Raw genomic sequence first — 19,144 nt, 5'->3', positions numbered from 1 at the left:
TTATTTGGGGACATCCTTTAGTGTATAGGGAAAAGAATTCTTTGTAAAATGTAAATGGTTAATCCTTGAGTGCAGTCTCATTAATAATCATAATCAAAAATTACATCTTTTGATTTGGTTATCCTGAACTTGTCATATGAGAAGCAATTAATTAGTAATTCTATGTAACTGATTGTTGGTTCTGCCAATTATCAAGTCTAATAATTGTTTGTTTTCTTTAGGTAATTTTATTTTGAAAATTAGCTGGTGCCCAACCTCTTTCTATCCCACAGCACCCTGTGTCTGACCATATTTTTGCTATCAGCATCTGAACAATGCAGACTCTTCAACCTACCCACATAGCTAAAACTCATTCAAATCCCACACATTAGCTATATTTGAAGATTTGTTTTAGAATTAATAGTAATTTTTGCTATTATTCTTCATAATTGAAAGTTTCTTATTCAGCAGGGGCTGACATATAATGTTCTTCCATTTCAAACTGGCTGCCACTCTGTTATTGCTGTCCATCAGAGTGAGGCTACAGCCTGCCCGTAGCTACTTATTCCAATAAGAGTAAAAGCGAAGCTACCTTCAAGGGAAGGTGGTACTCCCTGTCAGAATAGGGGACAATTCACAGTTAAGGCAACCAAATAACTTACCTCTCCCTTGTGTGCCACTATGAGGGGAGAAAATAGAAAAAATCTGTGTCTTTAAAATTCAAATTAATTTAATCTAGGATTACAAATACTGATGCACTAATCATATTTGTATATTGATTGAACAGTGTTATGCAAGTCAATGTTAACTGTGCATTTCCATACCTTCACATGTTTGGATTTCTTTTCAATTTAATCTTAATTCTGAATTTTCTGAGTTTGTAATGCTTGTTTTTTAATAATTACAACATCCCTGTTATGCTTTACTGTTAAATTATTTCTATGCCCTCAACCTTTCTATTGACTTTCAATAGGATATAGGATCCTACATCATGTAGGCACTTTTGAAAATGTTATTCTAAATTAAACTGGACTTAACACTGAGGGTAAAAACACAACAGGTGTGGCAACCTGTAGCCTTACTCCTATTGAGACTTACAGGAGATGGCAGCCATCACTTGCTTCTAATAGATTCCCAGATAAAAACTGTGTGTAAAAATTTACCAAAGCAGCTAAATTATTTGTGAATTTAAGTCCCATTAATTTATGGACTTCCAATGCGACTCAGAATCCTAACTCACTAAGGCATTTTATGCATGTTACACATAGTTTCCCTCTGGGAATCCATAAGAGGCAAGTGATTTTCAGAAGTGAGCCCAAGTTACATAGTTCAGATCCTAATCCAGATCTGATTTTTTTCAAAGTTTGGGAGTATTTGGATCCAGAGTTTTGATTTGACTCTCTGATAATTTTCCCTATCCATTTACTTATCCCACAAACCGTCCCTCTTTCTTCCTATTTTACCCTTTTCACTGTTTTGTCTACTGTTCATTTTTTCAGAGTCTCTGAACACAGGGGTTAGTTTTAGAATTTAGTCGACTAAACAGATGATCATGTGTATGAGCTTTGAAATATATACTACACTGGAGAAGGGAAATGATAAATGAGGAAACCTAATGGGCATACATATTTTCCTTTTCCATGGCACCTCATAGTAAAATTTGTTTATAAAAGACACATTCAGGGCTGGAGAAGAAACAACTTTCTAAGCAGATGATTTTGCATCTGCTGTAGAATCAAAGCCAAGTACCAGAAGAGTATACACTCAAAACTTGTAACCTGGTTATCTCTTTACAAAAATGGTCTTTATGGCAAGTTACTTATTGATTAAAAAAACCACAGACCTGTCCAATAATACTTTTAACCGCCATAGGTCCTTGAAGAAATCTTAGCTGTTCAACTGCCAATAAAATCAAGCTTTTAAACATAAACTTTAAAAGGTCTACAAAGACATTCTGTGGTCAGGCTGGGCAAAGGCAAACATATTCATAGGCACCTGAAAGAGAGGCCAGAAGTGAATATACACAAAAGCTACACAAAGCTCTTCTCCTGTTACAATAGTTGACTTTTGTTTCTAGGCTCCCCTGGACTCAGTGTTCCGTCTAGACAAACACTATAAGGATATAAAGTAACATACTGCAATGTGCCTCATCGCTCCAGTCATCACAGTCATTGTAGCCATTACATTGTAGTTTCCCAGGGATGCAGATTCCACTGGCACATAAGAAGCTCTCATCTCCTCCGCACAGCACTGGGAGAGGAAGGGAAAGGAAAAAACACAGGATAAGCTTTTCAGATTTTAAAAAATAACATCATAAGCAATATCTGTTTTGAACGTGTGTCATCCATTATAAGTGTATTTAAATAACAAACTCACGATTAATCAGTCTTAATTAGAGATGGGCTGGGAAAATGGAGTTCAAATGCACACCAAATTTAGGGCCAGCAACTGGGCGCTCAGGAGCAAGACAATAAGGGTTAAGGTTCCAGCTCAGTAGTGCCGAAGTGAGATTTTCTTTCTATGAATTTATATGCCCCACTTCACCATAGTGTGGGTGCCCCTCAAACATTCATGAATTTATCTCATAATACCCCGGTGTACTAGGGAAGTATTCTCCCCATTAGACAGATTGGGAACTGAGACACACAAATCATGACTCGTGGTTTTGGATGCCCCTCTTGAGATACCTTAAAGAGGGCCTGATTTTTTAGAGGGTGGGTACTCAGAATGTTCTGACAACCCAGCCCCTTTACGGTGTCTCAAGCTGGGCATTCAAAAATGGAGGCATTGAAAATCACCAGTCGTTCAAAAAAATCTTAACTTAATTGACATGTACAAGATCCCTGACAAAGCCAGGAATACAATCCACATGCCCACATCCATGCTTTACCCAAAGGCCTTGCACACCTACACTGACAAAATTTGTGAGGTCGGTAAGTAGTATTATACAGGGGTACTAAAGACTGTCAGGTACAGGGGGTGGACCTGCATTGTGTGTTTTGTTCTTTTTTAAAACTATAGTTGTACTCAATAAACTTAAGCAAAATGGCAATTCTCAGCAACAGTAAAATATAGTTATAAAAATGAAAATGAGAGAGAGTTTCCAGGAGCAGAAAACTGTCACTTTGCAGCTAGAAAGTCATTAAATTTAACTGTGAAAATGGGAAATTTCCATCAGGCAACTTCATTAAAATTCAAAATTCTGTTCACATAGTGGAATTTAACCATTTTTAGCCAGGTCAGTTTTGCACTGTATTAGAAATGCAGCTGGCCATATAATAGAGTCTGAAGCTTAATATGACACGTGACCAAAGTTTATGGTCACGTAAAGGAGCCATAGAGATTTTAGAAGAAAAAGTTAACTAAATCACATTTTGTATGCTTGGGTAAAGCATTTCCAAAAGCTGTACTTCTGTTGTATCCCAAAGTACAAAGCAAATTAGGTTTAGAGCCAAATTATGTTTATAATTGATCATATTACTCATAGGTATGCCAACCACATGCAGTGTCTTTGGGGACTATTGTATTAACTTTATGAATATCATATGTGTTACTGTAGGCTAGGGATTGTATTCTGCTCCATGGGAGAGGGTTATCACTGCTCACAATAGGTGGCTCTAATAGATGAACAACTAACCCAGTTTTAGTAATACTGACTGTTTATTGGGGATATATCCCTTTTTTGACCTGAATACTCCAAACGTAACATGCATTGACTTAGTTTCCTTCTCCAAATACCAAGAAGTTGTGATAGCCTCAGCGCATTGAGCATAACTATTTCTCAAATGTATTCCAGATCATGGATGGAAATGGCTGGCTCTGCCCTCATAACTCATTCTTTTAAAATAGGGTTTCCTTTCAGGTTCAATTTTCTAAAATCACTACCAGTATCAAATGCCCTCCTACAGCAACAGATGGTTTACTGAACAAAAACCACTCCGGGGAAATTATTGCTGTCCTGGGACTGAAAACAGCTCCAGAGAAGTACAACCCCCTGGAGTGATGGGCATATACTGGTTCAGGTCAGTTTCAAAAGCCACAGGAGATAAAGAAAGAACTTGGGGGAACAAGAGCCAGATTGAATTGACAGAAAGGGCTTCATTTTAATCCAATGAACAAACATGACCCTTTGACCAAGGCAGGAGCCAAACCCTGCTGTATGTTTAGGATGCATTTAGACCTGTTATTATTTTATATATTTTCTCTGTAAGGTTTCTGTCCTTCAATATATATACTCTGCTTTGAGAGAGCTGGTTGGTTACTGATAACAACTCGCATATATTGATCAGAACCCTTGGAGAGAAGGCAAAGCACAGGTGCTGGATATTAGTCACACCTGCCAGGATAAACTCCACAAATTGCCGGGGAGCTACAGCCTAACTCCTGGTGAGAAGGATGCAGGTCCCAGCTCAAAGAGAGGTGACAGCTAGAGGCCTCAGACCTGAAAGGGCATTCCTTAAGCATACCACAGAAGAGGGGGCCACAGGTGCAGTTATCCCAAAACTGTGACAATTATTATTTACTTTGCAGTAATGTGTAAAGGCCCCAGTCAGGGGCCAATGTTCTTGGCATACCTAGATGCAGATCTGCCTGGAAAAGTGGAAGCAGTGCATTATGCATCCAGAGGACATTGGGAGAATAGTGAGCAGCAGCTCTTCCTACATGTTTAGAAAAGTGGAGCAAATGTTCCCACCTATTGCTACTCTGCCAGCTATTACTACCTGCAACTACTAGGTTTAAGTCCCCGACAAGCAGGAACACTATAATTAGGTCTTTTAGAAACCTAATCACTGTCAAGTGAGAAGACTGTGTGATTCTCTGCCAGCAGGTCATAAGCTGAGATGGTTGCCAAGTGAACCTTGATAGAGCTGAGGGACAAATTCTTTCTTTTTAGCTCAAGTAACGAGTAAAGAATCTGCAGGATCGAAGAGTAATGTGGAATCAATGAGTTTTGGTGACACTAGTGGGAGAATCACATCCATTTTGCCAGGTGAGTTTGTTTTGTCTTCTACTTATTGGAACTCCCCTAACTGGGGAAGAGCAAGACTGCTGCATTGATGACATCCATCTAGTCATCATGCTGTGAAGTGCAGGGACAGTAGATTTGGATGTGGGATCGGTCTCTGGTTCTGAGACAGCTGGTCTGGGAGCAGAGGTAAGTCTTGGGATGGGATACTGACAGGTCAATGGACCTGTGAACCAGAATTGTCTTTTCATTCACCATTGTGACCACACAGCAGGAAGGGGTGCATGTAAAAGAATTCTGCACCTGTAGGAGGCACTCGCATTGTGAGATATAGGCAGTGCCAAAGCAGTCATCTGCCCCAGGGTTCCGGCATGGTGCTCTTTGACAGGGAGGGCTTACTTTCCTGCAGAGTATATCCACCAAGTTACATGTATATCCATCAACTCCTTTACTTCCTCAACAGGGATTTAGAGGCCCTAAGCCATCCTTTTTAATAGGTTTTGGATAGCCTTGTAGTCATGCATTTCTGAAGCCAATCATGGCACTACAGCAGCCTCATCGGGGACAAAGAGAAAAGGATTACCAGTGCTGGAAGGTGCCTGCTTTTCCATTTCTTCCTCTTCTGCTTATGGCTATACTGGAACCCAGGGGAAGGACACTGCTGGGATCTCTGTGTGTGCAGTGCCATGGAACAGATAGTCTTCTGGTTGTACAGTTGTTCACTCACACCAAGACTGCTCTGAGCCAACTAGAGTCCCCAGTAGGGCCACATGGAAACTGGTGGATAAGAGTCTAATGGCCAGGGTGTAGGGACTCACGAGCTCAGGTTCTATGGGTCCCAGTATCTCTCTTGTGAGAAATGTCTGGACTCTCATAAGATGTTGAGGGCTGTGGTGAGAATCTGGGTGAGTAAAGATGCTGCTGGTATGAATCTTCCTCCCCCCCTGAGTCTGAAGATAAAGCTGAAAAGAATGTATAACCCAGATCCGGGCAGTGCTGTTGCCTTCGGGCTGATGATGCCATCCTAGTGGATACAGTCAGTGCTGACTGTAGTGTTGAAGTTGACAGAAAAGGGGATTGTGGCTCCAGATGTGCCATCTGTGCGGGTCCATCGGTATGAATCACCTGAAGAATGCTGTGTGGGGTTGTACAGGTGAGCTGTAACCAAGTTTTCTCAGGGTAGTACCACAGTCTTTGCCATGATGATGGTGCACTACCGCAATCAACCTGGTTCAGGTGCTGAGAGAGTCAATGCCAGGGCCACTGAGGCAGACGGTGCTGGGGTCAATGCCAAACTATTTCCTGAAGTCCCAGATTTCAGTGCCAGGTGTTTTGGTGCCATATAGTCAGAATTGGTCTGGGACTGAGATTTGGTGGTGAGACTGGGCTGGGCTGTGAAGTCTCACATGATGTTCACTACTATGGGGTGGTTTTCCTCTTAGAGGAAGCCCTGATAGTTGATCTACCTTTGTAACTTCTAGATGCTTGTGGTCTGTCTGAGGACAATGCTCTCATCATCGTTTGATCCGGGGCCCTTGAAAGCAGTGAGCTTGTGCTCATGTTCTTATTGTGAAGGTCCCTGTAAACGGGAGTTCAATGAGCCCAGTTCAGAAATGAGTCTCATGGATTTAGTCATTAGGAAGACCTGAAGATGGGCCTCCCTGTCTTTCCTAGCCCAGGAGCTGAAGAAATTACAAATGGCACATTTACTAGGAATGTGCAGTTCTCCCAGAGTAATAGAGACATTTTGACTGTCCGCATGAAGTTGAAATAGTTCCCTTGCAGGAGTGGCGGCATTTGAACTCGGGAGAACTGGATGACACCATACCCGTGACAAGTAAACCCGCTAACAACTAAAGGTTGCAACAGGCAACCAGATGAATAAATTACTAAAACAATAAACTAAATTGAACTGTAAAAAAACGATTAGCTATGAGATGAAAGGCTGACAGTCTGTTGGACAGTCAGACTCTGTCCCTAAACTGGGAAGCAGTGAGAGGAACTGAATAATGGCAGGCGCATCTCGCCCTTATGTGCCTTCTCAATGGAGCATGAGGACTGAAGAGTGCACGTCCTTAACTATTTTTTTTAATGTGAGAGTTTGAGAGAAGGAGAATGTGAATGGGGGGGGGATTCTGGAGGGTTATGTACAGGAAAAAAAAACAGAAAATGAGGAAGGTAAATAAAAAGATGATCAGATTAAAATGATATAAATAATGGGAGAAGATTTAAGCCCTAAGCAGTGCCAACAACCCTGGCAATTTTTTCATGAGTCTCATAATATTTGAGGCTTTTCTTATAACCTCAACTGTTTGAGTCAAGTGATTATGTGAGAATCTCAACTTTCACTTAAAATAAAACAAATCTTCTAGCCCTATGGTTGCTTGAAAATTTGGCCATACTGTAACTTAAAGATTCAAAAATTAGAGAGCAAATAAAAAGAACCAATCATTTATTGGCAACTGGCTGTGTTGCAAGGATAGATTCCTGGGTTAGTGGTTTTGTGTTGTGGTATGTGGTTGCTGGTGAATATTTGCTTGAGGCTTGTTCACCTGCATATCTACCAGCAGCTCTCCTGCTGGTAATAGCTCATCTTACCTGATCACTCTTGTTACAGTGTGTATGGTAACACCCATTGTTTCATGCTTTATACCTGGGCTCAGGCTTAGGTGCCTGTTAAGGTCTGCACTGGAATAACCCTGGCAGGCAGTTTGGGGTCGTTAATAGTTTTAAATAAAATTGCAGTCTCTGCATTTAACCCTACTATTGTGTCTGTGTCTGGTTGTTTCCATGTCCTCATGAATAATTACAGCCCACTTTTGCTGTTCGGTAGTTCAGATCTGAAGTTCTGGGTGCTCTTCTTAACCAAACCACTCTGTCCTTTTAAGGTAATAAAAAGTTTATGAAGTGCCAAACATGTGCTATACATTTTACAGACAAATCTGAGGAAAGCATCCCTGTCCAAAGCATTTATAATACAAGGCCCTGATCTTACAACTTCCTGTGCATGAGCAGATGTCTATATCTATGCAATGCCCCCATTAACTTCAACAGGACTCTGTAAGGATGTAGGGAGTCTGCCCATGAAGTGGTAATTTCAGGATTTGGTATCCAAATGGGTAATATAGTCATATGGGGTTTGATGAAATAAGAACAAGTGAAAGAGCATCTCTTTTTTGGTTTATGCTTTTTTTCTCCAATCACTTATTTGAATCCCAACTAAAATAATGTAAATAAAGAATAATGGGTATACAGTCACAAATATCACTGTTACATAAATGTTAATCTCAAATATATTTTTAAATTAAATATGTTTTTAAACAGACATTTATACCTTATACAATAGGTGGCTCTAATAGATGAACAACTAACCCAGTTTTAGTAATACTGACTGTTTATTGGGGATATATCCCTTTTTTGACCTGAATACTCCAAACGTAACATGCATTGACTTAGTTTCCTTCTCCAAATACCAAGAAGTTGTGATAGCCTCAGCACATTGAGCATAACTATTTCTCAAGTGTATTCCAGATCACGGATGGAAATGGCTGGCTCTGCCCTCATAACTCATTCTTTTAAAATAGGGTTTCCTTTCAGGTTCAATTTTCTAAAATCACTACCACTATCAAATGCCCTCCTACAGCAACAGATGTGTCTATTATGGATTAAATCAGATCTAATGGGCATTCTTGATTTATTTCCCCATTTGTGTGGTAGCATCAATAGCAAAGAATGCTAAGATACCAACCATTCTTTGGAAAGCAGAAGTAGTAGCAATATAATTAGAAGAAGGAGCTGCAGCACTGTCTTTGGTGGCAATTTTGTTGTCCAAAGCCAGCCACGTGTTCTTGCATACTATGCTGAGGCTGTTCTGAAACTGGCAAACTTGGTAGGGTTTTCCTCATATATGAGGAGTTCCAGGTTATCAAAATATGATATTTCTGATCATCCCGTAATTGAAAACCATATCCCAAAAAAGTTTACACCCAGAACCCCATCCATAGACTGGTGGTCTGATGAAGGTGAAGGGTTAAAATCCATTGCTGATGTAATAACCTGGTATATGGATTTGTGTACAGGCCCAAAGTCCAGAGTTTGGTCAAGAGGTCAGAGGCCTAGCAAATAGTGATTAGCTAAGAAAAAGCAGAATAACCAAAGATAAACTTGCTTTTGTTAAGATATGCTGGTCAGCAAAACGCCAGATGTTGGGGGCAATAATTGTGTCTTATTCAAAGTTGCAAATAGAACAAAGAAGCCCCGTTTCTGTTGTGTTAGTTTCTTCTGTAGGGAGATGTTCTTCCCACACATCCAACCTTGAGTTTATGAAAAGGTTGGAACATGTCAGTATAAGATATGGCCTCCTCCCACCTCCCTTTTCCAGGAACCAATGCCTGCCTTAAAACACAAATAAGCAACTTGAAAGACAATCTTTATTGCCATATCCTTTCACTGTTTCTTTGCTTTTACCCCTAGATATGTTTCAGAGTAGCAGCCGTGTTAGTCTGTATTCGCAAAAAGAAAAGGAGTACTTGTGGCACCTTAGAGACTAACAAATTTATTAGAGCATAAGCTTTCGTGAGCTACAGCTCAATGCATCCGATGAAGTGAGCTGTAGCTCACGAAAGCTTATGCTCTAATAAATTTGTTAGTCTCTAAGGTGCCACAAGTACCCCTAGATATGTATCTGTTGGATAATCAAAGGAGCTACTTCATTCCTATGGACTCCAAATCAAAATTCAACATATATTTTATACTAATACATTTATTAAAGTACTAATTAAATGTTAAATGTTAATTTGTTAACTTGAGACTATGGGCGGAAACATGTAATCTTTGACCATTGGCTACTGTGCTTTCATGTCTTGCTGCTAGACCTATCTGGGGGTGTGGACTGCCTACCCCGTCACTTTCTCCCGCCCATGGAAAATCCATATATTCCATTGTAATCAATTGATTGAAAGTGTCTCTGATCCTAGTAAGCGAGGTGGCACTCCGTAGTGCAGTACATAATAAACTCCTATGCTTGACCTCTACTCGGTGTGGATTTTATGTCCTTCAAAGGTTTCCTGATGAAGGCTGACACCAGAGCATTCCATTAATGCTGATTATATCAAAGTCAGTACAGGTTATGTTGTCCCACTATATTAAAATGCAGCGTCCTTCCCGTGAAATCAACAGAAAACTGTTGAAACTGAAATTTGGTCTGCAGTAACATACTGATTGGCAAGCAATGTTGTCTATCCAGAAACAATGCTGGAGTATATATGTAAGATGCATACAAACAAAAGAAAAGTTTCACTTTCAGAATGACAGAAGAATACCAGATAAACATAAATCATGAATAAAGATAGTTCCAAGCCAACTTCCATGGGTTGTGAGTCATAACAACCAAAATTAGGGTCTCTGCTAATTTTTTCTTCCAACTATTCTCAGACATGTTAACTCTCAAACTATACTGATTTATAGTTTCTAAAAGTGATTTCATTTCCATATTTTTTTTAAAAAATCAAAAGCATAAACTGAAATTTGTTAAAACTACAGCATATTGCACCTTTAAAATAGTGGACTTTGATTAACTAACTTGAAGAAATATTAATTAGTCTTTAACTTGCTCTGTCCTCATACAATAGAGTCTCACTGACACATTTATATTTGAAACTTAGGAAACACCTGCAATTCACACAAAACCTGTGATACGTGGAAGATTTAGAATATAGCCTTTCAAAATTATAAGTAAATCCATGGAAACACTAAAGAGGATTTGCAGAGGTCATTATTAGAAAGTCAGCATTAACCAACTGTTTCCATACCAAGATGTGTGAGATACACTAGTCACTTCCTATTCTAAGTTATTTTTATCTATAAGGAAAGACAGTGCTATCTCAGATTCTGAGATATGATTGATTTTAGTAAATGATGCCTCTTTAAATGGCATCTTCTGTATATTTGATGTCATTAAGAAGTAGGGTGACCAGATGCCCTGATATTATAGGGACTGTCCCAATATTAGGGGCTGTGTCTTATATATGCAACTATGCCCTCCCACTACCACCATCCTCCATCCGAAAAAAAATGTCCCATTATTTCAGACTTGCTATCCGGTCACCCTATTAAGAAGTCAACATTTATCTTGGTATAGTATAAATACTTCACAGTAGTGTCATAGTCTACATTCAGGAAGTATTTTGGGTAAAGTCAATACCACATTAGAGTATTTGTTTACATTTTAAAGGCATCCACTCCATTTGAAAGTAATTAATCAATAAAAATGAATGATTTATTAGGAGAAATGGCTATTAATGGGAATCATAAATCTAGAATATTTGATGAAACTTGATAAGCTTCTCAAAATTAGTTGTGGAAAAAATAGTTTTCAAAAACTTTATGCCAGAACTGAAAGACTCTAACGTATGCACTAAACCCAAGGAAATGATTTACGATACCCCAATTAGTCTCCTGTCAGAAGAGTTCTTAAATTCACTGAAGAACAAAGCACTTCTTGCTTTCATTATTTACAGTTTCCTGTTAAACAACAACAAAATCACATTTAAAACTTAAGCATACATAAACTTGATCTAAAAATTGTGTGGCAGATATCTATCTTGCAATCAGAGACACTAAACATAACTTGAATTTGCTAAAGTAGGGAGAGATTTCTTGGAATCGCCAACAGAGGATTAATTTGGTTTCTGCAGAAACGTTCATGTGTTGGAGATGCTTAGCACATACAAACAATTATAAAACAATTTGTTATTGTCCCAACCATAAGGAAATTTTAGAACAACATTTGGCAATTAAACAAAATCAACTCTCATATAAAGGTAACGCACATTTTTCAGGTTTCAGAGTAGCAGCCGTGTTAGTCTGTATTCGCAAAAAGAAAAGGAGTACTTGTGGCACCTTAGAGACTAACAAATTTATTAGAGCATAAGCTTTCGATGAAAGCATCGATAAGCAACCGATGAAGTGAGCTGTAGCTCATGAAAGCTTATGCTCTAATAAATTTGTTAGTCTCTAAGGTGCCACAAGTACTCCTTTTCTTTTTACACATTTTTCACTTAAACATCTCAAACTGCCTTTACAAAAGGATAGTGTTATTTTACATATGGGGAAACTAAGGCACAAAGAGGTAAAATGACTTACCCATGGTCACATAAGGAATCAGTGGCAGTGTAAAGGGGGTTCATGGAAGTCCCTTGGTAAAATTTTACCCCCAAACTGAAGGAAAGGTTTTGTCAATTTCCCTGCTTCTGATGGAGTTCACCTGCTCATTCAATCCTTCTTCAGCATTGCTGTCAGATAGGATCTATTGCAAGAGCTTATGAAAATGCCTCTGAAGAGCAGACAATTTTGCTTTTGGAAAACCATATTGCACAGAACTGCAAATATTTTTTAATTTTTTCTTGGGAAATACTCGTAGACCCCCTTGAAAAGTCCAGACACCCTTAAGGAGTCTTCAGACCCGACCCTTCAAATTACATAAACTGAACACACTGTTATCCTAATGATAAACTCATCAGTATATTTTTTGGGATCCACGTATAAACTTTTTCAGGAAAGTACAACTTTATAAATGTTTGCTAAATTCTGCATCCTCCCTTGGTTTTGTTTGAGAAAAATCTAATTTAAAAAAAAAAAGAATGGATTCCCCAGTCTCTCATTCTTCTTGCTGCAAACACATACTTGTATGAAAGTTGGAGTGGAGGGAGGTTTTTGTTCCTTGCACTATACTTCTAATGTTTTATCCAGATTAACTTTAAATGTCTCAAATGATGGAGGTTCCACTACTTTGAGATACTATTCCATAGTTTTATACATTATCTCACTGTCAGGATGATTTCCCTGATATTTAATCTAAGTTTTCTCTTTCTTAACATCAACCTATTACTCTTCATTATAACCCAATGTGTCACACTAAATACATAATTTCTCTCACTCCTTCATGCTTCAAATATATGTAAACTGTTATCATATCCCAAATATACATATACAATGATGGGATCTCAATTTCCTGTTATCACTCAAGAAAGAGATCTTGAAGTCACTGTGGATAATTCTCTGAAAATGTCCGCTCAGTGTGCCGCTAACAGCAAAAAGCTAACAGACTGTTAGGAACCATTAGGAAAGGGACAGATAATAAGACAGAAAATATCATAATGCTACTGCATAAATCCATGGTATGCCCACACCTTGAATACTGCATGCAGTTCTGGTCATCCCAGCTCAAAAAAGATGTATTAGAACTGGAAAAGGTACAGAGAAGGGAAACAAAAATGATTTAAGGGTATGGAACAGCTTCCATATGAGGAAAGATTAAAAAGACTGGAACTTTTTAGCTTAGAAAAGAGACAACTACAGGGTGGGAGGATATGATAGGTGTCTATAAAATCAGAAATGGTGTGGAGAAAATGAATAAGGAAGAGTTATTTACTCCTTCACATAACATGAGAACCAGGAGTCACCCAATGAAATTAATAAGCAGCAGGTTTAAAACAAACACAAGGAAGTACTTCTTCACACAACACACAGTCAACCTGTGGAACTTGTTGCCAGGGGATGTTGTGAAGGCCAAAAATATAACAAGGCTCAAAAATAAATTAGATAAGTTCATGGAGGATAGGTTCATCAATGGCTATTAGCCAAGATGGTGAGGGATGCGACCTCATGGTCTGGGTGTCCCGAGCCTCTGACTGTCAGAAACTTCATCTTAGTGTATGTGCAACATGCCTAAGGTGGCATGTGACAAGGATTCATCATCGAATTTGGTCCGCTGGTTGGATCATTTGCTTCCCTGGCCCGGGCTGGGTACCGACAGGGAGTGCAATGTGAATGCTGATCCATGCTTCCCTGCCAGAAACTGGGACAGGACAACTGGAGATGGATCACTCGATGACTGCCTGTTCTGTTCATTCCCTTTGAAGTATCTGGCATTAGCCACTGTCGGAAGACAGGATACTGGGTTAGATGAACCATTGGTCTGACCCCTCATAGATTTTCTTCTGTTTCTTATCCTCTTTTTTACATCTTAGTCAAGCTATAACAGACATCTGCAGCGGCACAGGAGCTAGCAAGCAGAGCTGTAAACAGGGGAGTTTGAGTGGGAGTTCTGTTGGAGGAGAAGATAGTTGTACTTGGTTTTGTATTTTTAGTATTTGTGTGTGTGTGTGTGTGTGTGTGTGTAGGGGCTTTGTGCTGGGAGAGAAGCTGAGCCCTGATTAGGGGGTGGGGCTTCTGACTAGAGGTCCTATAAAGGTAGCCAGCCAGCCAGTCAGGCAGTGGCACAGAAGCTAGCAAACAGAGCTGTAAACAGGGGAGTTTGAGTGGGAGTTTGTATTGTGGTGCTTGTTTGGGGTTTGCTTTTGCTGGGGGGGTGGTCTTTTTGGTGTGACTTCTGTTTCCCAGATTAACAGGACTTAGGTGGGAAGGCTATGACAGATACGGAGGCAGCTGTGGGAGTGACTCCTGTAGTGAAAGACACATTGAGGATGACTGGATGTGGAAGCTGTGGTATGTACATGATCCTGGAGGGGGGACCTGGTAAGAGTTTTTTCTGAATGAAATGCCGTCTGTTAGAGCTGATGGAGGAAAAGATCCGAGGTTTGGAGATGCAGGTGGAAAGTCTCGTTGAGTTTAGGAAGGGGTTTGAGCAGATGATGGAGCAAAGACATGAGGTATCTGAAGGGAAAAGCTCAGACTCACAGATGGAAGCAGGGCTGGGGAATTTTGAGGGGAGACTGGGTGAGGAAAGTGGTCAGTGGAAGCATGTGACTAAAAGAACCAGGCAGAGGAAAAGACGGGCTAGTGAAGGAGAAATAGAGCTTAGGAACAGGTTTGCAGAGTTGGAAAATGAAGAAGGGGCCTAGCAGGTACTTGTTGAAGGTGGAAGGGTAAGGAAGAAGAGAAGAGAGGCTAGTCCTATAGGAAAAGCAGAAGAGTCAAGGGAGACTACACCAAATATGAGCCCCAGGAGGATACAGGATGGGTTGAAGAGGATTATAAGGGAAAATAGGAATGGCAAGAACTTGCAGCCAGAGGGAACAGGGGAGAGACTGGAGAATAGCACCATCACCAGGAAAAGGCAGGTCTATGTGATCGGGGACTCTTTATTGAGAAGAATAGACAGGCCTGTAACTAGAGCTCATCCAGAGAATAGAAGGGCGTGCTGTCTTCCAGGTGCTAAGATTCGGGATGTAGACCTGAGGTTGAAAAGGATCCTAAAGGGAGCGGGAAAGAATCCCCTAATTATCCTTCATGTGGGAACAAATGATACGGCTAGATTCTCGCTGGAAAGTATTAAGGGAGACTATGCTAGGCTGGGGAAGACGCTTAAGGAAATTGAGGCTCAGGTGATCTTTAGTGGGATCCTTCCTGTTCCTAGAGAAGGGCAACAAAGGTGTGACAAGATTATGACTGTCAACAGATGGCTTAGGCAGTGGTGCTATAAGGAGGGCTTTGGGATGTATGGCCACTGGGAGGCATTCATGGACAGAGGACAGTTCTCTCGGGATGGACTTCATCTGAGTAGGGGGAAATAGACTTCTAGGATCGAGGCTGGCACAACTGATAAAGAGAGCTTTAAACTAGGAATTAGGGGGAGACGGTTGGGAGATGTCCAGGAAATCTCGACGCCAGATTTTAGCATTGAGAGGGAAGAAGACGAAGTAAGAAAGGATACAGCCGTGGGTAGGAGAATGTATATAAGGAGCAAGGGCGGTGTGGATACTAGTCTAATAGGTTATACTGGCTGTAGAATGACTGTGCCTAATAGGGTACAAAATGTGAGCGAGGCCAAACAGCAAAAATTAAGATGTTTGTACACCAATGAGAGGAGCCTAGGTAACAAAATGGAGGAACTAGAGCTACTGGTGCAGGAAGTGAAACCAGATATTATAGAGATAACAGAAACATGGTGGAATAGTAGTCATGACTGGACTACAGGTATTGAAGGGTATGTGCTGTTTAGGAAAGACAGAAACAAAGGTAAAGGTGGTGGAGTAGCATTGTATATCAATGATGAGGTAGAATGTAAAGAAATAAGAAGCGATGCAATGGATAAGACAGAGTCTGTCTGGGCAAAAATTACATTGGGGAAGATAACTAGTAAAGCCTCTCCTACGATAGTGCTTGGGGTGTGCTATAGACCGCCAGGATCTAATTTGGATATGGATAGCCCTTTTTAATGTTTTTAATAAAGTAAATACCAATGGAAACTGTGTGATCATGGGAGACTTTAACTTCCCAGATATAGACTGGAGGACCAGTGCTAGTAATAATAATAGGGCTCAGATTTTCCTAGATGCTATAGCTGATGGATTCCTTCATCAAGTAGTTGCTGAACCGACTAGAGGGGATGCCATTTTAGATTTAATTTTGGTGAGTAGCGAGGACCTCATAGAAGAAATGGTTGTAGGGGACAATCTTGGCTCAAGTGATCATGAGCTAATTCAGTTCAAACTAAATGGAAGGATTAACAAAAATAAATCTGCAACTAGAGTTTTTGATTTCAAAAGGGCTGACTTTCAAAAATTAAGGAAGTTAGTTAGGGAAGTGGATTGGACTGAACAACTTATGGATCTAAAGGTAGAGAAGGCCTGGGATTACTTTAAATCAAAGCTGCAGAAGCTATCGGAAGCCTGTATCCCAAGAAAGGGGAAAAAATTCATAGGAAGGAGCTGTAGACCAAGCTGGATGAGGAAGCATCTTAGAGAGGTGATTAAGAAGAAGCAGAAAGCATACAGGGAGTGGAAGATGGGAGGGATCAGCAAGGAAAGCTACCTAATTGAGGTCAGAACATGTAGGGATAAAGTGAGACAGGCTAAAAGTCGAGTCGAGTTGGACCTTGCAAAGGGAATTAAAACCAATAGTAAAAGGTTCTATAGCCATATAAATAAGAAGAAAACTAAGAAAGAAGAAGTGGGGCCGCTAAACACTGAGGATGGAGTGGAGGTTAAAGATAATCTAGGCATGGCCCAATATCTAAACAAATACTTTGCCTCAGTCTTTAATAAGGCTAAAGAGGATCTTAGGGATAATGGTAGCATGACAAATGGGAATGAGGATATGGAGGTAGATATTACCATATGTGAGGTAGAAGCGAAACTCAAACTGCTTAATGGGACTAAATCGGGGGGCCCAGATAATCTTCATCCAAGAATATTAAAGGAATTGGCACCTGAAATTGCAAGCCCATTAGCAAGAATTTTTAATGAATCTGTAAAGTCAGGAATAGTACCGAATGATTGGAGAATTGCTAATACAGTTCCTATTTTTAAGAAAGGAAAAAAAGTGATCCGGCTAACTACAGGCCAGTTAGTTTGACATCTGTAGTATGCAAGGTCCTGGAAAAAATTTTGAAGGAGAAATTAGTTAAGGACATTGAAGTCAATGGTAAATGGGACAAAATACAACATGGTTTTACAAAAGGTAGATCGTGCCAAACCAACCTAATCTCCTTTTTTGAAAAAGTAACAGATTTTTTAGATAAAGGAAATGCAGTGGATCTAATTTACCTAGATTTCAGTAAGGTATTTGATACCGTGCCACATGGGGAATTATTAGTTAAATTGGAGAAGATGGGGATCAATATGAACATCAAAAGGTGGATAAGGAATTGGTTAAAGGGGAGACTGCAACGGGTCCTACTGAAAGGCAAACTTTCAAGTTGGAGGGAGGTTACCAGTGGAGTTCCTCAGGGATCGGTTTTGGGACCAATCTTATTTAATCTTTTTATTACTGACCTTGGCACAAAAAGTGGCAGTGTGCTAATAAAGTTTGCAGATGATACAAAGCTGGGAGGTATTGCCAATTCAGAGAAGGATCGGGATATTATACAGGAGGATCTGGATGACCTTGTAAACTGGAGTAATAGTAATAGGATGAAATTTAATAGTGAGAAGTGTAAGGTTATGCATTTAGGGATTAATAACAAGAATTTTAGTTATAAGTTGGGGACGCATCAATTAGAAGTAATGGAAGAGGAGAAGGACCTTGGAGTATTGGTTGATCATAGGATGACTATGAGCTGTCAATGTGATATGGCTGTGAAAAAAGCTAATGCGGTTTTGGGATGCATCAGGAGAGGCATTTCCAGTAGGGATAAGGAGGTTTTAGTACCATTATACAAGGCACTGGTGAGACCTCACCTGGAATACTGTCTGCAGTTCTGGTCTCCCATGTTTAAAAAGGATGAATTCAAACTGGAGCAGGTACAGAGAAGGGTTACTAGGATGATCCGAGGAATGGAAAACTTGTCTTATGAAAGGAGACTTAAGGAGCTTGGTTTCTTTAGCCTGACTAAAAGAAGATTGAGGGGAGATATGATTGCTCTCTATAAATATATCAGAGGGATAAATACCGGAGAGGGAGAGGAATTATTTCAGCTCAGCACCAATGTGGACACAAGAACAAATGGGTATAAACTGGCCACCAGGAAGTTTAGACTTGAAATTAGACAAAGGTTTCTAACCATCAGAGGAGTAAAGTTTTGGAATAGCCTTCCAAGGGAAGCAGTGGGGGCAAAAGATCTATCTGGTTTTAAGATTCCACTCGATAAGTTTATGGAGGAGATGGTATGATGGGATAATGGGATTTTGGTAAGTAATTGATCTTTAAATATTCAGGGTAAATAGGACTAATCCCCTGAGATGGGATATTAGATGGATGGGATCTGAGTTACCCAGGAAAGAATTTTCTGTAGTATCTGGCTGGTGAATCTTGCCCATATGCTCAGGGTTTAGCTGATCGCCATATTTGGGGTTGGGAAGGAATTTTCCTCCAGGGCAGATTGGAGAGGCCCTGGAGGTTTTTCACCTTCCTCTGTAGCATGGGGCATGGTTGACTTGAGGGAGGCTTCTCTGCTCCTTGAAGTCTTTAAACCATGATTTAAGGACTTCAATAGCTCAGACATAGGTGAGGTTTTCCGTAGGAATGGGTGGGTGAGATTCTGTGGCCTGCACTATGCAGGAGGTCGAACTAGATGATCAGAATGGTCCCTTCTGACCTTAGTATCTATGAATCTATAACTATTTCATCTTGATTAGACTTTTCTTATAAGTCTTTCTCTCTAGCCTCCTAATCATCTTTGTCACTCACCTCAGAATTCTTTCCAGGTTTTCAATCTTTCTGGTACTGTGGTGCTCAAAAATGAGAATTATATCCCAGGTGTAGTTGCATTCACAGCATCCAAATACTTAAAAGAAC

General features: G+C 40.1%; 1 protein-coding gene across 1 annotated transcript in view; it reads right to left on the bottom strand.

Annotated features, from left to right (window-relative positions):
• CORIN (corin, serine peptidase) overlaps positions 1-19,144 on the bottom strand; it is a 324,441-nt gene that overhangs the window by 131,320 nt on the left and 173,977 nt on the right. Inside the window, exon 6 of the mRNA XM_038400915.2 lies at positions 2,116-2,229. Within this exon, the coding sequence (XP_038256843.1) occupies positions 2,116-2,229 (114 nt within the window). The remainder of the gene's footprint in view (positions 1-2,115; positions 2,230-19,144) is intronic.

Source organism: Dermochelys coriacea, chromosome 4 (assembly GCF_009764565.3).
Source record: "Dermochelys coriacea isolate rDerCor1 chromosome 4, rDerCor1.pri.v4, whole genome shotgun sequence".
Classification (NCBI taxonomy): domain Eukaryota; kingdom Metazoa; phylum Chordata; order Testudines; family Dermochelyidae; genus Dermochelys; species Dermochelys coriacea.
This window is presented reverse-complemented; position numbering and strand designations above follow the sequence as displayed.